Source organism: Mobula birostris, chromosome 31 (genome assembly GCF_030028105.1).
Source record: "Mobula birostris isolate sMobBir1 chromosome 31, sMobBir1.hap1, whole genome shotgun sequence".
NCBI lineage: Eukaryota > Metazoa > Chordata > Chondrichthyes > Myliobatiformes > Myliobatidae > Mobula > Mobula birostris.
In genome coordinates, this window is record NC_092400.1 from 8,675,495 (window position 1) to 8,701,327 (window position 25,833).

Consider the following 25,833-nt stretch of genomic DNA (forward strand, 5'->3'; position numbering starts at 1 on the left):
ATATCCTCCCAACCTCCAGTAACTGACAAAAACCTTCAGCAGCACCAGTACTAGCTAACCTAATCATTAATAACTTCACATTGCACGCTGATTGATTTCTACTAGCTGCTGGGATGACATAACAAGTTCAGTATGTCATAGTATGCATTCAAATTTCTGACGTCTGCACAGATAATGGGAAGTATAGTGGCAGACTTTAATATACTCTGAAAAAGCACCATACACTCATAAAGTCCAAGCAACAGTTAATTGCTCCCTGAGCTAAGCACATTAATAAGCTTGAGTAGAGGGGATGCTACACTTGGTCACCAATCCCTGTCGGGGTGAGCTGTGTGAAATGCTGGAGTCCTTTCCATCCTGAAGCAATGATGCTCACAACATTTCACATTTACCATTCACTATTTGATGAGACAGGTCACTGATGCTCTCAGTTCAAAGAAAACTGACTACATTCCCTTGCCTCTTACCAGACAGCAGCTTGTTGAATGAGAAGGAGGCTTTGCCAAGATTGCAACCATTCCCGTTGTCCCAGAGTTTAGGGTTCCACTGACTACATAAACGCTACTTTGTGCTGCAAGTCAGTTCTTCCATGTGCTGGACCCCAACGGGATTCCAGTCACTCGGTGTAGAGCAAATGCCCAAAAGGAGATAGCAGATGATAAAAGCCATGCAATCATGATGTCTTCAACCTATGTGCAACTCACATAAATCAACACAACGTGCCAAAAGATGGCTGCCGGGTTTCCTGTGAGATATTCAGAAAACAAGCTTTGTATCTTGGGTGCGCAGAATGTATACAATGAAATTCAAGTGGTAAATGCAAAGCAGCAGACTAACGGCACGGCGATGTAATGCTTCCCCTGCCTGGGTTGTTCACAGCAAGTGTCAAGGCTCACATGTCCTTTTCATAGAATGATTAATTAATCTCTTATTTATTCCCTTAGTATTGATCTTCTGTTTTGCCTTTACCAGTCCTAGTTCTGTTAAATTGTACTACCCTGGCAGTGAGCATGATCTGTGGGGAGTCAAAGACTTTGAACAGGAGGACAGATGACTTTTGAGACATCTCTCTGCAGCTTTGTACTTAAGGCCTCGCTCTTGCCTCTGCCATCTCAGCATGAATACCAGCAGTCCTACTGGTTTACAAGGGATGAGTCAGGACAGCAGGCCTGTGCTCCATGGAGCCCCAGACACTTCTAGCCAACGGCCTCAGAAATCCTAATATCTGTTAAAAGACATAGTGATAACTGTTGTACCACAGTGGGAGATTCTTTTCACCTTGTTACCCGTGGCCAAGACGGCAAAATTCTGAGCAATCTGAGGTTGCACAGCCAGAAAAGACCTAACAGTGCTCCAAGCATTTGACTTTAGTCATTGAAGGACGCACCTGCAAAAAAAGAATTACCAGGAAATATTTGTTTTAGTCCTGTCTATAGCCTTAGCAACGACCACTCTGATGATGGTGAGAATTCCCACCTCACCACCTCCACAGGAGTAAGGTCGTCTACCTGCACCAGCCGCTTGCTAACTATATGTCACCTTGTCCTGCAAGAATTAGGCAAGTATGGGTGCCATACATCACATTTAGATGCTGTGGCTGGCACACAACTAGCTGCCTGTGCACTTAAAGCTAATGAAAGATAGGTCAGACTCATCCCCAAGGAGACGACCTGAATCCTGAATGATACAAATGGTTGACGTGCGGGTAATGAATGTTTGATGGGCTGAGACATACACATTAAGTTAATGTGAGATTCCATTTCTTACCATAAATCCTATTTCCATCAGTATTTGAAATATGGGCATAGTGAGCCTTATCTCAAATAATGATGTGTCAGAGTACACGAAGGAGATGAAGAGCTTAGCAACATGGCGACACGACAACATTTCCCTCAAAATCTGCAGAACAAAAGAGCTTCTAATTGATTTCAGGGGTGGTGAGGTGTGTGGGAGCTTGCTCCTGGTGAGGTTGAGAGTTTTGAGATTTTCAAGTCCTAGGAATAAACGTCGCCAATAATCTGTCCCATTCCGACTACATAGATGCCTCGGCCAAGAAAGCTTAGCGAGACCTCTGCTTCCTCAGGATACTAAAGAAATTTGGCATGTCCCCATCAACCCTTACCAACGTTTATCAATGCACCACAGAAAGCATTCTATCTGGATTCATTACAGTTTGGTGTGGCAACCACTCTGCCCATGACCACAATAAACTACAGAGAATTGCAGACATAGTTCAGCACATCACGGAAACTAGTCTCCCTTCCATGCACTCTGTCTATACGTCTCACTGCCTCAGAAAAGCAGCTAGCATATATCAAAGATCCCACCCAGACCGGACATTCTCTTCTCCCCTCTCCCATTGGGTTGAAGATTTTAAAAAAGCCTGAAAGTAGAAACTACCGGGTCCAAAGACAGTTCCAGTGTTATAAGACAACTGACTGTTTCTCTAGAACAAGATGTATTCTCGACCTTGTAATCTACCTTATTATGATCTTGCATTTTAGTGTTCAGCTACACTGTAGCTGTATACCTTAATCTACAGTCTGGTATTGTTTTACCTTGTACTATTGCAAAGCACTGTGTAAAGAATTGATCTGTATGAACAGTATACAACGCAAGCTTTTCACTGTACTTGGATACATGTGGCAATATAAACCAATTCAAATTCTAATTCCATCCAAAGGTGCACTCCTTAATGTTATTGTAAGGTAAAATGATCAAGGTAATTGATCATTTGTACCAATGAGTAAATATAATACTTAGCAAAAATTATCACAAATAGGGGAGTGGCTTTGCTCTACTCAGTACAGACTAGGGTTCACTGCTTCCACTTTAAGCATTACTCTCTAAATCAATAATATTAATTAAATGTAAAGGTAAGATGCATTATATCCATTAATGCTCCTAGATGGGAATCATAAACTGAAACCACATCCTCCATTCAAATAATGACTTATAGTAGAACTATGAATCAATATATTGGCTAATATTTAGTTAAAGTCATCACCAAATATCTGTGCAATCAAACTAAATTAATTAATGATGTTTTTACGAATAGAAAAAATCTTTTGGGCATTAGACTTTGGAATCTTTGGAATTTGAAAATCTTTTATAAATCGGAAACCCTCTGAGAGTTCTAAATGTGTGTTAAGAACTATCTGTCTAAAATTAAACATGTATCATTAAAAATAAAATAACTGTGTTTAAACTACTTTGTTAGCAGGGAGGATCTCCTCCTTGGTGGGAGGTGGGAACCCACCATGCAAAAAGTGGCTATTAGCAGCTAGACCTTGCGGCAGAGACCAGACAGGGAAGTAAAACTAGTTCTCTAAGAGTAGGGTGATACAGTATAACTTCTGTATAATGAGGGTGCCCGTAGATAACTATATCGGATAGGGCTTAAAATGTCCTTCTGAGTTTACAGCTTTGCTGATAGTGAATTCAATACAATCACATTACTGTATTTGTACACATGCATATTAATAGAAAGGCAAATATATTGTGATAGAAGAGACACATAAAATCAATCTGTTTCCTTTTGAATTTTTGCAGTTACAACTAATTGAACAATTTATACTGTGTTTGGCTATTTATTTCCTGATGTTATAGAAATTGTTCAATTTATGTACCTGAAATGTCAGAAAAGTAACTGAGGCCTGGTGCACATAGCAGAAGAACATGTCCTAACTGCAGAGGAAGTCTGTTCATGAAGTACTGCTAATCATTCCTGTGACATTTTGTTACTGAATTTAATTCATAAGTTAATTCCCCTAATTAATGCATAAATTATATTTGCAAATAAACTACACTTCTACCCAAATTATTTACCTCACCATACCTGACATGACTTAATTTTTACTTATGTTGCTATTTCTTACTTTTCTAGAACATAACAAATCCATTATACCCTGTCCTATCATTTAATAACAACAACAGTGGTCTATAGCTGAATTCAATTTATGCATTTTTCCATATTCCTACATTGGATTAACAAACGTCTATTTCAGACTGAAGATTAGCAATTTATTTTGCCATAACTGCCACTGGCAGGAAAAGCTACTAGTCCCTTGCAGGCTTTTGCCTGTACTTTGCTTCTGAAAAGGCCAGCCTGGACCCAGATATCCCAACTAATCAATTCCATCCCGCCATTTCCCCCAATACCTTTAAAACATTGCTATTAACACATCTCTATTTTCTAAATTCTAGGGAATAGAACCTTAGTTTGTGTAGTTTAAATGCACAAGAACAACAGGAAATTCAGCCTCAAAGCGTGCTCCATCATTCAAAAGAATAAGGCTGATGCTGTCTGTTTCCCTGTCTGCTTTCACGACTGATCTCATAGCTTCTAATTCCAAGCGTCTTCAAAAGTCTAGGCATTTCAGCCTGGAGTATTTTCAGCAATTCAACATTCATAACCCTTCAAAGAAACGTTTTCTCATCTCAGGCTTCGATGACTAATCCCTAAGATAAAACATTTTTCCCCTTTGTTCTCTTTGTACCTAACCTTTGCAGCCTCAGCATCGTTCTTAGAACTCTGTATCACACTTCTTCAAAGATGAGCTCACCTCCTTAAGGTGCAGTGACTAGAATTCAGTTGCAACTTAACTTCTACTACTTTACATTCAAGTCCTTTAAATATAAAAACCCACAACTCATTAACTTTGTACAACATTTACAATACTTGTATGTAACGTATTTAAATTCAAAGCACATTTATTATCAAAGAATACATAAATTATATGCCTTGAAATTTGGCTGCTGACATGCAGCCACAAAGCAAAAAACTTGAATAACCCAATTAAAAAAGAGACCAACAACCACTGCGCAGGGAAAGAGAGAGAGAGAGAGGAAAAAACACATTCGTGCAAACAAGAGAGACAATCCAACAACATCCCAAAGCAGACTGAGTCTGAAATCTGCTCCCAGGGCAGCCCCCAGTTTTCACACCAGCGGGGCAGAAACACACAGTAGCCAGCTGAGTTCACAGCCTTGGCGCCACGGAGAAAGGAATGGACATTTGTGGGAGTCCTTAATGCACAGGAATCCCTAAGTCTTTTCCCAGTTTACGTGATACTAACTCTAAATCAATTAAGAAGTATTTTATCATATCCTTTCAACAACAAAGTGGATGACCTCACATCTGCTTAACTTTGAAATCTGCTGCGGCACTGTGCAATCATTCAAACTATTAAGCTTCCTGTGAAGCCCTTATGTTTTCATCTACTTTTGTTTACAGTGGAAGCAACAAATTAGCTTTCTATCCAATCACCCAAGTCATTTACAAATGTGATGAATAGTTGGTTTCACAGATCCGCATGGGAGTCTATTACACCTATGTCAGCCACGCAGTCAATTTCCTAACCAGGTTACCAATTTGTCTCCGTATACTTTAGCCAAAAACTTCTTTTTTTATCAAATGTCTTCTTCAAGCCATTATAATTAGCATCCATGAGCATTTCCCTGCCTATTGTTTTAGTCCAAACAAATCCATCTGATTCCTCATAAATGAACAGTTGCTTTCAGATACACACTGTCTCTGTCCACGCATCTAAAAGGTTTTAGTGTTTAGTTACTCTATTAGTGAATTTGCTTTCCCTAATTTAACTTTCCTAAACAGCAGAGCAACCTGGATAATTTTCCAATTCAAGAGATCAACTTCTGAATAAAGGGAATTTTAAATTAAGACATCTACCATTTCCTAATACCTTTAGAAGTCTGGGATAACAAAAAAAAAAGCCGGTCTTGGGGTGCTGTCACTCCTCAATGCCATTGGTGCTCTGCCACTCTTTAGTGCTATTATTTTCTTCAACTTTGTCATTTTCTTTCTTGGTTTCACTTTTGTCTGAATTCCAGTTAGTCACCATTCCTGATTCAACATCAGCTTTTTTTTCCAAATGGTGTGAATTTTTTCCTCTTCTTCTAACTGTATACGTAATTCTCTAAAAGTCCATCATTTCCTTATTCTCATTTACAGCTTCACCAACATCAGCTTACAAAGGATTCCATCTGTCCTCTTTATTGTAGAAAATATTGTTCACTACAACATCTCAAATAATTTTCTTTGTTTTCTCATTCACCATCTGTTCTGCCATATTTTGTTCCCTGTAGTTTTCAAAATCAATTCTAACATTTACGTTTCTGAAGGATTTTTGCATTAATAATTTGGTGATTATCACACACAGTAGAGTAACTCCTACTCATTCCATGTAAAGCTTGATGGCTCTTGTAGTCAAGAACTATTTTTCATCAAGGAGTGGGAGAATTAAGCTTAAACTATCCTGTCACTTTTCCTGACCTAAGCTCCTAGGGGCCATACCTGTGGAGAGAAATGATGAACTAACCCATTGTCATAGAGAAAACACTGATGAAGGCAGCAAGACTAAACTATTTCGTACTTTTAAAAGGCCGGAGTAGCACAAAGATTAACATACTAAGGCTGCAGAGTTAACATACCTCCAGAACAAAGTGAAATGTTCCACCAACAACTGTAATTTGCTGTGTGCATCCATAACTTTCAGCTTCCAACTTAAGAAGAACACACTGTGGCTGATTATCTATGTTGATACAACCAATTCACAAGTCTCCCTCTCAGGAAATTGTAGGAGACATAACAGTTGCCCATCTATAATGGTTCCCCATCAGCTGAGAAAATTCATAAAAATGACCATGATACTTTCTATTTATTTCAGCAGAATACACGGAATACTGAAGAGCTGTACCTGGGAGGTTGAACTGTTTCTGCTGCCGGGTGCACTGTGGTGAAGGATGAAGGGGTGAAGGTGGTGTTGCACTGGGAGGTAGAGGAGGTGCCGGAGAGGATGGTGTTGAAGATGTTGTTGATGAAGGATTACTGCTTGAATCAGGCTGGTAAGGAACCGGTATATGATCCTGCAGATAAAGCAAGGGAAAAAGTTTACACTAACATATGAACGGTAATATCACATACCCTAGACAGCATGTACACAATTGGGTAATTTCCAGTCACTGAATTAAACTTGGAGACTTTACTGCTGTTAATTATGAGGAATGATTTTACATATATAATTTATACTCTATAATTATGCTCAATTTATGACACTAATCTGGAGAAATAACCTTACAATCACAATCAGTTTTGTTGTCACTGACATATGTTGTGAAACCTGTTATTTTGTGGCAGCAGCAGAGTGCAAGACACAAAAATTACTGTAAGATGCAAAATAAATAAATAGTGGGAAAGATGAATAATGAGGTAGTGTTCTTGGATTGAGGAATCATTCAGAAATCTGATGGCGGAGGCAAAGGAACTGTACGTTGAGGGTGGGTCTTCAGGCTCCTGAAGCCCTTTTCTTATTCAAGATTGTTTAATGTAATTCATTAGCACACAAGTGTAAAGGACAGCAAATAATTGAGACTCTGGATCTGATGCAGCATAAAAGACACAATTTTTAAAAAAACAAAATAAAACACAATAACTATAAATATAAAATCAATCCTATAAAATATAATTAACAGTAACTTGCTATATACATAGACTGATTGCATGTACATAAAGTGACATTAGGTGGTGTTTACTATACATAGTGGTGGCAGCGTTGATGGAGTAACCCTATTTTTCTTTGGAGATGGAGCATAAATTTTGATGGTGTTTTCAGAGAATCATTATGTCAACATCCACTCCATCATATCTTTCCTAGCTCTGGGTGACATAACAATATCAGTGGAGAGACGTGGACAGCTGCCATTGATGGTGGTAAAGCGGAACAGACAATTCTCAGGGGAGTGAAAGCATCGTGCGGTACTTGGGGAGGATCTCTAGTTGGCTGACCATGGTTGAGCAATCACAGATGTGGACTTAGCTTGCAGATGTCCAGATATCCCAGGCTTTAGAAGCAAATGCAGGTACATCAGACTGATTCCATGAGGTACATTTACTGTATTGCCGTGGGAGAGGAGGGTTAGGTGTGTTTCCTCCAGCTCTAAAACACAAGTTATTACTTAATACATGGTTGAACAAATGTAGTAATTTAATACGTTAACTGAATGTTACAATAGGTACTTTGCCTATCACTTTTAACAAATTAAAACAGGAATCAACCTGAATGAAACCACATTTTAAATATTAGTATATTATGGAACACAAGGGTAAATACCATCTTATTTTCTTATTGTTACAAAAACTATAAATTACTAAATAACTCACCATACATTTTCTTTCACCCAAATCAGCTGCTGAAAATATAAACTAATTTAGGGATACTAGTAATAGTAAATTAGTAACTGTTTTTTAAAAAAATTCCATTTTGAGTTAGATGCTGCTTCATCCTATTGTAAAACAAAATCAAATACCAATAATGTACATATTCCTAAATTTATTGAGTTTATAGTTAATCACTTTATGGTTTAAATGTTCCTTGTTTAATAATTTCAAAGAATACAAAATGTTGTCAATTATTTCTGAATATTGCTATATTTTTCTGAATGCTAGAGAAATATACATAGGCAAAGGACATGAGTTTGCAGATAATCAAAATTGTTAATGATGTTTTCCAATCTGTAGGATTGCATGTTGAAATTATTCTGATGGGAACTCCAGGGGTAGAGTCCAGCAACTGATGATGGAGAATGGCTTTGGGAAGAAATTTATTCCCAGGAAATGACAAAGTAGGGAAGGGAAAACAGCATGCAGGTCAGCACTAGGAAATCAAGACTAAGCATTTCTTATATGTAACCTTTGTTAATTCATATAGTTAACATGTGTGAATTGAAATTAATTGGCAATCCTTTACATTTTCACTTACTTTCATCAATAGCTAGGAAAAGGGAATCTTTACACCAATTTATTTTGAGAAGTGAAAAGGGGGAAGGCTTCACTACCAGTATATACAAATTGGGTCAAATGGCCAGTTTCTGTGCTCCATATCTAGAACTTGGTGAATCAAGCTGGTGCTGCTTCTCGTCTGGTATCCACATATGTATTTTTAGCAGAGACCAAGATTGAGAATCTTTTAATTCTTAAAACCAAATCATATTAGCTTGGAATACCTAATGTACAGTGCATATGCACAGGCAACAAAAATTATACAGCGCAAGAGAAGGCTATTTGGCCCACTGAATATGGGATAGCTCTCTGAAAGAACTTGCCAATTTGTCTCACACCTTTACTAAATGTTTTTTCAAAATGTGACCAATCCCTTCGGAAACTTACTATTTCTTCTGCTCCTGTCATTATTTCAGGCAATCCGTGTACTTTTTAGTCCATTCCCTTGTTTTCCCTTTGTAAGTTTAGCCATTTGCATCAATTGTTCTGTCCTCTATTATTGATGGTAGAAATAATCTCTCCTCATCAATCCAGCAAAATTCTTCATAATCTCAAGCACACATGGAAAATCGCCTATTGCAACCTTTTATCTAAAAAAGAACAGTCATAACTCATTCCTGATTGCAGTGCAGTAAGTCTTCTCTTCATTTTCCAATGCCTTGAGATGGGGACAAAGCTAACTAAACCCCAAACCCCATGGTTATGTTGAGCACCCTAAATAGAGAGCAATGTCAGGGCAGGATGCTATGGAGAGAAAATATGGGGTCCACATGCACCATAGAATTGCACGTTACGCCACTTTTAACAGTTTTTTTTATTCACAAGTTTCCATTAACATAAGAACTACCAGTGTCTGATTTGCATTATACTTCCATTGCATTTTATTTTAGCAGTAAAGATGAACACGATTAAAGTCTGCTATTAGAGCTGTGAGTTTCCTCTTTGATAGATGGTAAAACAGATCAGAACCTTAGTAAATTGTGAAACACAATTGTAAATTGTGCAACAAGTAGAGACGCTGCATCAAAAACACAGCAAGCAAGGTTTGATCGAGGTTGTTGGTGACGTCTGCAAGGCGCTTGCACTCTCCTCCTGAGGCAGTGTGCTTCCTCCCACATCCCAGAGGCACGCCGTGTGGGAGGTTGATTAACTATTGTAAATTACTTCTCATGTAGGATGTGTTGTAGGAGAATCAGAAGGGACTTAGTGGGAATTTGGGAGAGGAAAAGACAACAGGGAAGTAAGTGGGAGACTTGGGTTGCTCAGAGATCCCATATAGACTCAATGAGCCAAATTGTGAGAGAGAAATAAGAGGTGTATATGCAACTGAAGAGCAGCTTCTGAAAAGTATTATCGCAATTTATTCACATATTATGTTTAACCAATCGAGTATTATATAAATATCATCCAAACTACAAAGCAAAATAAATTTGACTGTTCTTGGCAAAAGTACCATGAAAATAGGTTGTACAAAAATTGAGCTGTGTTGAGAATTTTATAACCTGTTTTCAAGCTCCTGGGTGCCAATGTCTCTGAGCATCTATCCTGAGCCCAGCGTAGTGGTGCAATCACAAAGAAGGCAGGTCAGTGGCATTACTTCACTAGGAATTTGAAGAGAGTTGGTATGTCACCAAAGATGGTAGCAAATTTCTACATGCATACCGTGGAAAGCATTCTGACTGGTTGCATCAGGGCACCTGGTACAGCAGCTCGAACGCACAGGATCAAAAGAGGCCGCAGAGGTTGTAGATCCAGCAAGCTCTATCATGGGCACGAGCTTCCCCACCATCGAGAACATCCTAAACAGGCGTTGCCTCCAGAAAGCAACATCCCTTATTAAGAGCCCTCACCATCCACGACATGCTCTCTTCTCATTGCTACCAGCAGGCAAGAGGTACAGGAGCCTGAGGATGCACACTCAACATTTTAGGAACAGGTTCTTCCCCTCCGCCATCAGATTTCTGAATGAGTCATGAACTCATGAACACTACGCTGCTATTTGTCTCTCTTTGTGCACTATTGATTCTTATATATACTTATTTTAATTTATTATAATATTCATGTTTGCTGCCTCAAAACAATAAATTTCATGATATCTGTCAGTGATAATAAACCTGATTCTCATTCTGATTCAGTCTGGTATCCAACTGAGTCGAAAGTTATTGAAAATGCTTTGACTTCAATACATTTTTCAATTGGAGAATGTCCTCATTTCAGCAATTGAATGGGATATTGAGGGTTTTGCCATTTTGTTCATGAAATAGATATAGTGAAGCAGAATGGGTTGATAGATAAGTCAGAGATAAGCAGGATCACTATTGGGGGGGTAAAAGATGGTGATTAGTTTCTGGGTCAGGTCAAAAGATGAGTTGGTGTGTTGTGGGCTGAGCACAGGTTGAGAAGGTGAGATGAGTAAAGGTTTGGAATACCAAAGAGTGTAGAGAGACCGTTGGGAGCTAGAAAACACTTCAAAAGAAAAACGGCTCTCACCTGAGTTGACTTCCCTGAATTGGCCTATGAGTTACTCAGGCAGGTTGCCTCTAACTTGTGCAGAAATAGAATCCTAAGTACCATGAAAACTAGCTGCTGCCTGAGTCATGCATGTGAAAATCAAGATTGTTAAGAGGAGTTCAAGCATTCGTTACAGGTTGTTAATACAATACTGCACACGCCAGGCATGAAGAGAACCCAGAATGAAAATCAAAAAACTGCATGCAACTTGCACGATCTCTGCTTTTAATTTACATTTCATCTTTTATTGCAAATGATTTGCATAATGTAAAAAAAGGCACCACCTATTCCATTTTCTTAGTCGACCAGTATTCTGAAGTTCCAAACATCACCAATTATTAAATCACTGAAGCTCTGCTGAAGCCCTCCCAATCATTGACCACATCTACATGAAACATTGTCATAGGAAAGTAGCATCCATCATCAGAGATCCTCACCACCAAGGTAATGCTCCTTTCTCACTGCTGCTATCAGGTAGAAGATACAAGAGACTCAGGACTCGCACCACCAGCTTCAAGAACAGTTCCTACCCCTCAACCATCAGGCTCTTGAACAAAAGGGGGATAACTTCACTCACTTCCCCATCCATTGAGATGTTCCCACAACCAATGATCTCACTTTAAGGACTCTCTAACTTGTTATCTCACGTTCTCATTATTTATTGCTATTTATTTATATTCGCAGTTGCACAGTTTGTTATCTCCTGCACGCTAGTTGATCCTTCATTGATCCTGTTATAATTACTATTCTGTAGATTTGCTGAGGAATATTACTTTGAACTTTAATCAGGTTGGGTAATTTTGTCAGCTTCTGTGCTCACCAGTCAATGATTCTCCAATCTTTTACAATGCCCATTAGAGGGTTCATATTAATTTTAATGCCTTGGCAGTAAGTAGCAACAGATCATGAGAAACCACTGGCTCATTGGTCTTGATAGCATTTAAATTATACTGATAACTGTGCCAAGAGCCCAGTGCTACCAGATTTATGGGATTTGGTTGTTCTTTCAGCAGGAAACCATCATTTGCTCAATAACCTATGTTTAACAACCCATTCAATTCTGGAGAGCAGCAGCCAACTTGAACAAAGGCTTATATAATGTTTTCCTTGTTTTGACGTTAATTGCATAGCAGTGCCCGGGCATATAGTTAAAGCAGCAGGCGAATTGTGATAATGCATTGCCAGATTAATGGGCATAAACAAATTCTGCATCCATCTTTTTAGTGGATGTAAACTGTAATTTATCTGTTAGTAGCAAGAAGAGAACAGATTTCAGCCTGAACTCATGTAACCTTATCTGAATGAACTAAAAGTTCAAGTAGGTCAATTCCTCTTCCATTTCTGTGTATTGGAAGATCCAAATGAAGAATGTGGTGGCCCTATCACTGATACAAGAATAAGCCACTCGTATCCTTCAGCCTGCTCCATCAGCTCATGGCTAATCTGATTAGAAGTTCAACTCTACATTTCTGCCTACAACCAGTAATCTTTCATCCTCTTGCTAATCAAGAATCTTTCTAATTCAGCTCTAAAAATATTCAAAGACTTCCACTCTCCTTTTAGGAATAGAATTTCAAAGAATCACAGCCCCTTGAGAGAAATAAAGCTCTTCATCTGGATCTTCATTGGGCAATTGATCCTTTACTTTTTAACAGTCATCCATATTTCTAGGTTCCCATGAAAGGGAGCATCCACTCCACATTCACCATGGCAAGGCTCCTCAGGATGTTGCAATTAAGTGCTTTCTCGCTCTTCTAAACTTAAAAAAAATGCAAGCCTAGTATTCTGATGTCCCTTCATAGAACAATCCTCTTATTCCAGGCATCTGTCTCTAAGCCTTATCTGAAATGTTTCCAATATATTATCATCTCTTTTAAAATAAGGATACCAACCACTTACACAAAAATTCTAGATATGGTCTCTCTAGTGTCCTATGTAACTGAATTTCATTTTTTTTGTAAGTGATATCTCTTGTAATAAACAATGGTATTCTGTTAACTTTCATAACTGCCTTGCTATACCTGTATACTACCTCTGGCAATCACATGCCAGGTCATCCAGATCCCTCTGCTTTTCAGAACTCAGGAGATTTGAGTCACTGAAAGATGCTCGACAGCTGTGACAGGGCTTGGATGCTAACACCTCCTACAGAGAGAAACCAAGCAACATAGGTGACAACAAGGTTTCGCTCCCAGATGAGCTCAATGCCTTTGATGCTCGCTTTGACTATCAAAACATGGAGGTACCGTCACGAACTCCCACAGTCCCAGATGATCCTGTGATTTCAGTCTCTGAGTCCAACATGGAAGCATCCTTCAGGAGGGTGAATCCACGGAAAGCATTCAGCCCAGATGGGGTAACTGGCCGAGTACTAAAGACCTGTGTTGATCATCTGGCTGGAGTGTACACTGTTATCTTTAACCTCTTGCTTCAGCAGTCTGAGGTACCCACCTGCTTCAAACAGGCTTTAATTATACCAGTGCCTAAGAAGAACGTGGTAACCTTCCTCAGTGACTATTGTCCAGTTGCGCTTACATCCACTGTGATGAGGTATTTTGATAGACTGGTGATGAAACATATCAACTCTTGCCTGAGAAGAGACTTGGATCCACTCCAGCTTGCCTATAGTCACAACAGATCAGCAACAGATGCAATCATTGGCTCTTCACTCAACCCTAGAACATCTGGACAGCGAAGACACATACATCAGGATGCACTTCATTGATTAGAGCTCGGCATTCAATGCTATTATCCCCTCAAAACTAATCAATAAGCTTCAAGACCTAGGCTTCAATACTTCCTTGTGCAATTAGATCCTCAATTTCCTCACTTGCAGACCCCAGTCAATTCAGATGAGCAACAATATCTCCTCCACAATCAGCATCAACATAGGTGTACCACAAGGCTGCGTGCTTAGCCCCTTGCTCTACTCACTTTATACTTACGATGGTGAGGCTAAATACAGCTCCAATGCCATATTTAAGTTTGCTGATGATGCTACTGTCATTGCCTGAATCAAAGGTGGTAACGAAGGGAGGTTGAAAATCTGGCTGAAATGTGCCATAACAACAACCTCTCATTCAATATCAGTACAACCAATGAGCTGATTATTGACTTCATAAGGAGGAAACTGAAGGTCTATGAGCCAGTCATCATTGGGGGATCAGAGGTGGCGAGGGCCAGCAACTATAAATTTCCTGTTGTTATCATTTCAGAGAGTGAAATGTTCTTGGTCCAGCACATAGGTGCCACTATGAAGAAAGCACAGCAGCACCTCTACTTTCTTAGACACTTGTGAAGATTTGGCACGACATACTTCATCGAGTAGCATCCATCATCAAGGACTCTCTCCAACAATTTGTTGATTATCACTTCAAGGCTGATTGTGCTTTTCATGATTTCAGCCTTTCTTTCCACTGCCTAATGTACAAATATTTCCAGTAATGGGACTTATATCCTCCACAGCAATAGGCTGTCCAAAATATCATCTGACATTTCCTTATTTTCTATTATAAGTTCTACTGATCGAATATTTGCCTCTGGGGAAGATCAGCAAATATATTTCCTGCCTGTTTTCACATTTCTGGCTAATTTTCTGATGTGCTTCTATTTTGCTTCCTTTATTAATTTTTGACTATTTGCTGTTTTTTTCTATTCTGACTCAGTACCTATCTTTTTGCATTTATAAGGCTGATGTCGAAAACCAAATTCGGTGAGTGTGCCGACTAACAATGAATGGGCATCAGTCTGAAAAACCATGGGCAGCACTCAGTGAGTCACACAGCCAACCTCAAGGCAGCAGAGGGTGAGTGACCAGACTGAGAATGCAGACAGTACCCATCCAACATCAGACAGAGCGTAGTTAATAATCAACAATGGCTACCACTCAGTGAATGACTAGAAAACTTTGGACAATGCTCAGTAAGTGACCAGGCCCACATCAGGACAGGACTCAATGACCGACTGGGCTGACACAAAAACAGTGCCCTGACCACCCAGGGCCTCATAGTTCACCAGCTATTTGGTTGAATATCATATTTGATTGGACATTACCTATGAAATCCAGTATGCCAAACTTTTATTGTAAATGAAGTACCAGTAACTTGTTAAATATAATGGACTTCTACAACTGTATTGCAATTGGTACTCATGATGTGAAATAGTTACTTAACCTGCAAGAGTGACTCTTAGCTTTCAGGGCCAATTCAATTTTTCATTTCACTCCCACTGCACTCTCTGACTTTGGCCTCCTATACATGGAGTTGAGCTTACAGCAAGATCAACCATAACCTTATTTCATGGTGGAAATTGTGGCAAAGACTTGAAAAGCTAAGTGTGTACTCTTGATTCTAATTTGGGTGTTCATTTGTATGGCTTCTCATAACTCAAGGAAGTGCACCTCATCTTTTGTCTGGGTACAATACTACCTTTGGGACTTAATACTGAACATAGCAATTTCAGGTAACTTACTGCACTAATGAGGCTAACCCTGTCTCTTTCAGTTTGTCTCATCTTTTTTTTCCCTTTTTCCAACAGTCCAATGAAAGATCTATGACCTGAAATATCGATTCTTTTCCTAAATCCATTGATACTGCTTGACCAGCCGAGTACTTCCAGCAGTTTCCGTTCTTAACAAAGGTCTTGAAATTTCATTTTGTGATACAATGCAAAACTGAATTCCTATCACAAGGAATTGTCAAAGAAAATTGAGAAATTAAAGACAGATGCCTGAGGATTACCGTCTGACACTTTTTCTGGGTGTTCCAGGCATCGTGCACACTGACAAACAGCAGCACCTAAATATGTGTCCGATGCACACTTGGTGCCATGTTGTTGCTTTTGTATATACGGGTGGTCAACAAGAAGTGCAGGCTATCTAGGCAAGAGGCGGATTGCGCCGCAAATGTGAGTCATCTTAGAACACAACTTGAAGAGTCTGCTCATGGTCCAATGCCAGGACTTGCAAGGAATTCTCTTCAAGTTTAAAAATATATTTATCCTCAGCAGCTCTTCCTTGGGGCCCCCAATCTCACATTTCTTCCAGTTCCCTCTCTTCAGCTGGGGTAATATATCAACCCAGTTAAAATTGGTTCTCAGTGTATAACAGCAAGAAAATGGATCAGACCTCAGGTATGCAGGTATACAATGGAGCACATTCCGACAGGTTGCATCACAGCTGGTATGGAGCTTCCGATGCATCATAAGATGCTGCAGAGGGTTGCAGACTCAGCAGCTCCATCATGGGAATAACCTTCTCTGACATCAAGTACGTCCTCAGGAGGTGGTGCTTCGAGAAGGCAGAATCCACATTAAAGACCCCTACAATCTGGGACATAATCCTTTTGCAGTTCTATCATCGGGAAGGAGGTACATGAGTCTGAAGATCTTTGCTCAACACTATAATAACAGCTTCTTCCCCATCATCATCAGAATGACCCTTGAACCCAACGTCATTATTTGTCTTTTGCACTCCACACTCCCAACCACCACTACTTTACCATTTCCTGCCAGTCACCTTACGTACAAACACTCCTGTGCCTAGTGTCACTTTATGGACATACAATCAATTTATGTACATAAGCTATCTTATGTATTTATATTTATTATATGTTTTATTATTATTGTGTTCTTCTAGATGGAACCTCTGACCTCAAACTTCCACTGCCTTGCGGCTGTACCCACTCATGGGAAATGCTTCAGGAGTAAACCCCCAGGGAAAAATCCGGAGCTGGAGTCCCTAAGACAGTCTTACGTTGAGTTCAACGCTGACTGGCAACTCCTGTGACAATGCTGGTACCAAACTGTATCGGTCTCTGCCGTTCCTTTGGGTTCGTCAGATGCGTGGAGAGGGGGAGCTTGCTACATGGGCAACAGCTTGCTCTCCATATCGTACTGCCCTGGCTTGCATATCTAGACAGCTAGGACACAACATCCATGGCCGACCTGACTGCTGGAGGCCTCACACACTGCGTTCTGTATCTTAATGCGTATTTTTTCGTTCTCCTTTACACGAGTACAGGAAATGACTTTAAACAATATTGAATCCTGAATCTAATTTATTTTTGTAACCTATTGTAATTTTTCCATCTTGCACTGTACTGCTACCGCAAAACAACAAATTTCGTGACCTATTTAGAGATAATAAACCTGATTCTGATTGTGTTTAATGTGTAATTTTTATGGTAATATTATTTGTCTAATATAAATGAACTAAAGGAAAACATAAAGGCTTACCTTATTAATTTTGTTGGTTTTTGGCAGTGTTTGGCTGGAGTGCAGATCAGAGTACCTGGGTGGCTTCTTAAGAGGATTGTTAATGTCACATGGCACAGATTCTGTTCGCACGAGTCTTGCTGAAAATCAGAGATGGCTACAAGTGAGGAAAAAGCTTTGCAGATTACTATTATTATGCATGATCATGATTTATTTCATAATTAATAACTTAGCTGATTTAAAATGACGGCTCTCCATAGTAAAATCAGCACCCTCAAATAAAGAACAAGGCAGCATTGATTAGAAGAAAAGACATTTCTATTTATATGAATTTCCCCTTGCCCTCTGCCCTCCCCTCCCTCCCTTAGGTTTAAGTAGATTATGACCCCGTATTTTAAATTGAATTTCTGGCACATTGAAAATTAACCACTTTCTATCTTTTCCGGACATGCGACAAGCAGAGGAATTTTCAAAATTAATCCTACAAGTTTAAAGGAACATCTTGTCTCTTCAATGTAACTTTTTCTACAAAGTTGAAAGTATACTACTTTCATCCTGTTGAAGAGATACGAAAAGAAAATAGGTAACAACTTAGTTCTAGTCCTGTTTTTGAAGATTTCATTGATTAGGGGAAGCTAGTGCAAGGTTACGGATTTACAGAAAGTGGAATTTTTTTTTTGAGGAATTCTAGGAACTATTTGTACCAAAACTTAAAAACATGTCATTGCTTAGAAGATTTTGATCAGGTGATAGAAGAACCTTTCCATTTAAGCCAAAGTAGCAACTCAATTGTTGGAGAGGATGGGTCAATAAAATTGATATTTTGCACATAATTTTTAAAAGTCATAAAGTAATTGTAATCTCAGCACAGATTTATAAAATTCCAGATGTGGTATACAGCATAAGGAAAAGATTTGCATGGTATGGAGTGGGACTGGATGGGGTGGAGTGAACTGTTTCTTGTTCTGTAACCCTGTATTAATTTTGATCACTGTTACAAGGAATTTCTTTCAATTAATCTTTCCAAATAACATATCTTGTCTCATCATTTCAGCCTCTAATACATTATTAGTTACATTAGTTCTACCTTAAACTGGCATGAAAAACTAAAAATATTAAATGTCTTTTAAAGTACAGATGTCTAAGTTTTATGTCTTCACAGATCTGAACTCAAACTGGCTGCCTGTTGTTGTTAAACTGTCTTTCTGAAATTGTTCAAAATTTTTGGTATTCAGACTTGTTTTCCAAAGTATCAACTCTTCTTTGTACAGCACAATCAAACTCACAAAATTCAACCAAGAAACAAAAATCTTAACAGAATTGGTTGCATAAAAAATGTCATGGACCTTGGTGTTAATGGAACAATAACACTTTAGAAATAGCTATCAAATATTCATGCACAATTCAAATAACTACTGGTACATACACACTTTGCATAACTAGATATCACCTAAACAAGTTTCCAGAGTAGCAGATATAGCAATAATTCTGTTGAATTTTGAATCACTAATTTATGGCCATAGATCTGAGGAGACCAACATGACTAACATGCCTGAAATAAATCTAGCTCCAGGAAGATGGACACACACAGAAATGAGCATTCAGAGGTCTGGATAGTCAAGTATCAAAGAATAGATGGCCAGATCTTGGAGCAGCGTTTGGTAGCCTCGGCTTTGAAGGACTTGTTATATTTACTAAGTTACAACAACTGAGGATTAAAAAATATTTAGATAAAGACTAAATATGAAGACTAAAGTGTTTATTGCAAATTTGCATTCAAGACTTTCAAAATACCTTCAGACTACGAAAGCCATAAAATGAGAAAATTTATGATGCATTTCCCAAATGGCCTTGCATCATCAAATCTATATTTTTAAGTTAGTCAAGAACAAACAAAATAAAGTTTTGTTTATTTCCACATCTTAATTCCACGTCCCATTCCCATTCCGATATGTCTATCCATGGCCTCCTCTACTGTTAAGATGAAGCCACACTCAGGTTGGAGGAACAACACCTTATATTCTGTCTGGGTAGCCTCCAACCTGATGGCATGAACATTACCTTCTCTAACTTCCGTTAATGCCCCACCTCCCCTTCGTACCCCATCTGTTATTTATTTATTTTTAATTATTATTATTATTATTTTTTCTCTCTCTCCTTTTTCTCCCTCTGTCCCTCTCACTATACTCTTTACCCATCCTCTGGGCTTCCCCCTCCCCCTTTCTTTCTCCCTAGGCCTCCCGTCCCATGATCCTCTCCCTTTTCCTCCCTCATATCCCTTTTGCCAATCAACTTTCCAGCTCTTGGCTCCATCCCTCCACCTCCTGTCTTCTCCTACCATTTTGTATTTCCCCCTCCCCCTCCCACTTTCAAATCTCTTACTAGCTCTTCTTTCAGTTAGTCCTGATGAAGGGTCTCGGCCTGAAACATCTACTGTACCTCTTCCTATAGATGCTGCCTGGCCTGCTGCGTTCACCAGCACTTTTTATGTGTTTTGCTTGAAATTCCAGCATCTGCAGATTTCTTCGTGTTTACGAAAATAAAGTTTTGCCAGAATCAGAGGAGGAGAATTTTTATTGAATCTTTATCTAGATCTATCAATTATATGGGTCTAGGAATCTGTTCCCATGTTAGATTTAGTGCAGAATGCTGGTCTCCTGAAATAATGATTTTAAAATTACTGCTACTCCTGTTACACTGCAGCCTGTTTTAGGTGATATCTGGTTACTTAAAGCGTGTCAGGCCTACACATGCAGGCACCTTTCAGTCTCCACCTAACTAATAAGATTCACCTCTGCTTGTTTCAGACTCGTTATCTGCAGCCTACTTAACCCCAGATCTCATACACAGTCCTTGTTCACTCATTAAACCAGCTGGCCTCAACTAGTTACTCCTCGCCTTCACTCTCTCTGCCCAAAATTTATCTTGGAGCCTGTTGTGTTTAGTTTCTGTCCTGTCTGGTTTTGTGGCCCCTCAAGAATTGCTATTTTGTGGTCTATTAATAAAGTAATCGTTTACAGCTAATTTATCTCTGCTGCTCTGCTTTAGGTCAAGCATCCTCTGTATTTCCTGAAAAACTGTGCATAATTCCGAATTCTACTTCCAGATTTTATTGCGGTCTCTAATAAAATTTGTTGTTCGATTAACCCTGAGGCCCATGATACACATGGGGGGGGGGGTGCATTATCTTACAGTGACATTTCATGCATTTTTTAAATCTTACTACAAACAAAATAGGGTTATTATTGAAAAAAACAGTACACATATCATCATACAAATTTTATTAATGTAAATTCAATTTACTCCTATGGAATTGTATCACTATTAGAATATTAAAATAATATAAAATTTATCGAAGGTGCTGTGCCTTGCTAAGTAAAATATCTGCATTGATTATCAAGGAAATGCATTTACACTCACAAAATTGAAAGAAAGAATAGTTAATTAATCCAATAAATTTGCTAATTGACTAATTTCAGAAGGTAAGTTGTACAAATAAAAATTACATAATTCAAATATTTAAACATCACCTCCACGATGAATGATAAGTAAATGACAAGGTGGGGCTTCTTTGGTGCATTTGTTATGGCACTTCAACCTAATGAAGAAAGGAAAACTAAATATTATTATAGGTAAATACAGCAGCATTACTTCATGTCGAAGATATTTTTAGATAGAATTCTTTGTTACTTTGCTTACTGGGGACAACGGAAGAACTAGTAAAGCTACTGCCTCACATCTTCAGGAGCCTAGATCAATGCTGACTTCCAGTGCTGAGTTTGCACATCCTCCCTGTGAATGTGTAGATTTCCTCTGGGTGCTCCCGTTTCCACCCACATCCTGAATACATGCATGTCGGTAAGTTAATTGGCCACTGAAAATAAAGCTGTGTGGTAGAATCTCTGGAAGCTGATGGAGGTGCGGAGCGAATAAAGTAAAATATCATTTGTGTAAATGGTTGTTTGAGGATTAATACAGACTAATTGCACCAAAGGGCTTTTTTCTGTACTCACTGACTCTAACTTTAAGTTTGCCTTTCTCCTGTATGGGCCACAGCTATGCCTCCCTTTTCATTGGCTTTGTGGAATATTCCAAGTTCCAAACCTTCCCTGGTAATGCTCCCCTGCTCATACTGCGCTACATTAATGACTGCATTGGTGCTGCTTGTCAATGTGATCAACTTTGCCTCCAACTTTCACCCTGCCCTTAAATTTACTTGGTCCACTTCTGACACCTCTCTCCCCCTTTCTCACTCTCTCTCTGTCTCCAAAGCTGAAGATAAACCTTCTGCTGAAATCTTCTCTAAATCCATTGATTCCCATGGCTACCTTGACTATTTCTCTTCCCACACCTGTAAAAATACCATTCTGTCTTCTCAGTTCCATCATCTCTGTTGCCAGGATGAGGCTTCCCTTTCCAGGACATCAGCAATGTCCTCCTTCTTTAGAGAATGGGGTTTCCTTTCCTCCACCATTGATGCTGCCCTCATCCACATCTCCTCCATTTCCCAGATATCCACACTCATCCTATCTTCCCACCCTCTTCACCTACCACCCCATGAACCTCCACATCCAACACATCACTCCATCACTCTCCACAACTTCTGGTGTTTTCAAAAGGATCCTACCACCAAACATATCTTTACCTCCCCTTCCCTCTGACTCTCCACCTTCTGCAGGGATCACGCCCTACATATTCCCTCATCCATTTGTTCCTCCCCACTAATCTCCCTCCTGGTACTTACTTGTGAAAGGGGCTGAAGTGTCACACCTGCCCATTCACCTCCTCCCTCACCTCCATTCAGGGCCCCAAGCAGACCTTCCAGGTGAAACAACACTTCACGTGCGGTCGCCTACTGTATCTGCTGCTCCCGGTGTGGCCTCTTCTAGATTGGGGGACTGCTATGTCGAGCACCCCAGCTCCACCCACAGAAGAGCAGAACTTCCCAGGGGCCAACCATTTCAATTTCTGTCCCCATTCCCATTCCAACATGTCAGCCCATGGCCTCCTCTTCTGCCATGATGAAGCCACTGTCAGGTTGGAGGAGCAATACCTCATATTCTGTTTGGGTAGCTTTCTATCTGATGGCATGAGCATCAATTTCTCCAACTTTCAATAACCTTTTCTCCACCCATTCCCTCTTTTTTATTTCCCCACTATAGCCTCTCACCTCTTCTCGCCAGCCTATAATCCGCCTCCCTCTGGTGCCACTCCTCCTTCCCTTTCTCCTATTATTCACGCTCCTCTCCTATAAGACGCATTCTTCCCTAGCTCTTTCCGTTTTCCACTTCCAACCTCCCAACTTCACACTTCATTCCTCCTCTCACACCCCCCTTGGCTTCATCTATCACCTTCCAGCTGCTCCTCCCTGTCCCCCACCTTCTTATTCTGACTTCCTCCTCCTGCCTTTTCAGTCCTGATGGGGCCTCGGCCCAAAACGCTGACTGTTTACTCATTTCCACAGATGCTGCCTGACCTGCTGGGTTCCTCCAGCATTTTGTGTGTGATGCTCAAACTGTAACGTCCCTTTTAAGCTGTATTGATTATAGGTGTTCCCGAAGCCGGTACAAATCATGTTCTGATTAGAGGATGGACTGGTATTCTGAACACAGCAGGTGCTGGAAAACTAGAGCAACACACACAAAATGCTGGAGGAACTCAGCAGGCCGGGCAACATCTATGGAGGGAAATAAACACTGGATATTTGAAGGCCAAGACCCTCCAACAGGAAAGGAAAGGGAGCAGGAGCCAGAATAGGGATTTTAAATTCTGCCAACGATCATCTTGCTGCATTATATAATGAGTGACGATGACCTCTCAAAGTAGTAAATTTATCTTCCCCAGATCTGTGTGTTTTTGGCAAGATCCAATAAAGCCAATTTCAGTTTTATTACTCTGAGTCTCCCAAAATGGCAGGAGGAAAAGTCAGCTTTCCATGGAGATCAGGTTCCATCCCACTTACTACCATCTAATCTAGAGATTGCGAAAATTCTATCACTAAGACAATGTGAGACTCTGTAAATATTTAATTCTGCTTCTAGTTATTATTGTATTTATTGTGATAAAAGGAACACATTGGGGATTTGCCCAGTGGGAATCTAAAGGCAATAACAAATAAATAGGCCGGGGTGTAAATTAGCCAACCAATCTGATCCAGTCACCCTCTGGCATGGCCTGTCTATCTGCCAGTGCTCCAAACCTTCATGTAACGCAATCACGCACTTTGTACTTCATTAGACGTGTGAAAAATTACAACACAGATGGTTCAAAAAGCTTATCTATCGGTTCAGCGCCAAAGGGCACAGTTAGATCACTCTATTTACAAAGTAATACTATATTATATGGAGAAAGTACACACAATTCATTATGATGTTCTTTAATACTTTCGCTGGAGAATACTGCAAAATAGTACCATTATCTCAACCACAGAGCAAGGGTTCCCAACTGGGGTCCACAAACACCTTGTTTATTGGTATTGGTCCATGGCACAAGAAAGTTTGGGAACTCCTGATATATTTCAGTGACTATACATACCACTTTATATCACATTTCCTTTTACTACATTATGGTGGCACAGTAGTGGTTAGCACAACGCTTTACAGTAAAGCAAAAACAGACCACTACTCTAAAAAGACTAGGAATAGAAGAGAGGGCATAGCCATAGGCTACTTATAATGATAAGCACACTGGCAAAGCGCTAGTTTTCCATAAAGTGGATGAACAACAGATTGCCCAGATGGTAATTCATCTGTCGTTTACTGCATAAACTAGTAAATAGTTCTTCGATTGATCTGAGACGCATTTCCTGAGGACCTGGGCTGATTTCATGATTGTTGTTGCTGTCCATGAGACAAGACGTAAAGTAAGCCTTATCTTATGAAGCACCTTAAAGTTGCAGTATCACATTCCCAAAGCCAGTTCCAACATCTATATAAATCATGGTTGATCTCTATATCTCAATCAATCTGCTCAGCTTGATTCTGTATCCCTTAAATATCTATTGCTGCAGTAATAGAATCCTCTTGCTTTGAGCTTGACTTCAAAGAAAACTATTTTTGCAGTAAAGAGGGGACTTGCTGACTGCAAACTTAGTAGACATATAAAAAAAAGAACATTTTTATTGCCCTCCTACACAAAGCTCACAGGAAATAGAGACGTCTGCACAGCTGGGAACTTCTGGAGTTCATTAGAAATTACTGGAGCCATCAGTTGGCATCATGTCATTTAGCGCAGCCCAGATCAGGAATGGTGCAAAATGAGAATAACGGCAAGAGGCATCACTTTGAGCCCTGTTTGTAGCAAGCCCATAAACACGTGAATACAAAACACTTTGATGTTTTCAGCATAAATTATTTTCATGGCTTTCTGATTTGAGCTGAGTCATTTGAGTGGCCCGGTAGTGTAGTGGTAAGCACAACGCTTTACAGTACCAGTGACCCAAGTTCATTGCTCGCTGCTGCCTGTAAGGGGTTTGTACGTTCCCCCTGTGACCGTATGAGTTTCCTCTGGGTGCTCCCATTTCCTCCCACAATCTAAGGACGTATCAGATGGTAGGTTAACCGGTCATTGTAAATTGTCCTGTGATTAGACCAGGGTTAAATTGGGGGATTGCTGGGTGAGACATCTCAAAGGGCCAGAACTGGATCTCAATAAATAAATTGCTAGGCTTACAATCTAATTTTATTTGTTATTTATTTGGTTGCTCCTGAAGACTAAACTGGAAAGTCAGAGTATGATGCCCATTATTTAAACTTGAAAATATTGCTGTTGATTCTTCATCCAGTCATCAGCAGACTGGTTTAATATCATTAAGACCAGCAAAGCAATGATTTTATTTAAATTGTGTAAACCTGAAACCAGCAATTAAATATTTCAAACCATCCAAACTATTAACTGATGAAATTTTAATTTCCCAGGAAGACCCAGAGACTGAAGTAGCCTCATAAACAAAAGCCACACACACACAAAATGCTGGAGGAGCTCAGCAGACCTGGAAGCATCTATGGAAAAGAGTAAACAGTCAATGTTTCGGGGACAGACTCTTCGTCAGACTGGAAAGGAAGGTGAGAAGTTGGAGGGGCCGGGAAGGATGAAGTACAGGGTGGTAGGTGATAGGTGAAACTGGGCGGGAGGGAGGGGTTGAAGTAAAGAGCTGGGAAGTTGATTGGTGAAAGAGATAAAGGGCTGGAGAATAGGGAATCTGAGAGGAGAGGAAAGTGATGGACGGGTAAAGAGATAAGGTGAAAGAGGGAAACAGGAATGGGGAATGGTGAAGGGGGGGGCAATTTCTGGAAGTTCGAGAAATCGAT

At 39.7% G+C, this 25,833-nt stretch overlaps 1 protein-coding gene across 1 annotated transcript in view; it reads right to left on the bottom strand.

Moving 5' to 3' along the window:
- ksr2 (kinase suppressor of ras 2) overlaps positions 1-25,833 on the bottom strand; it is a 361,347-nt gene that overhangs the window by 91,562 nt on the left and 243,952 nt on the right. The window contains exons 8-10 of the mRNA XM_072247505.1: positions 21,055-21,122; positions 17,546-17,664; positions 6,720-6,888 (exon numbers count right to left, since the gene is read on the bottom strand). Coding sequence (XP_072103606.1) covers positions 6,720-6,888; positions 17,546-17,664; positions 21,055-21,122 — 356 coding nt within the window. The remainder of the gene's footprint in view (positions 1-6,719; positions 6,889-17,545; positions 17,665-21,054; positions 21,123-25,833) is intronic.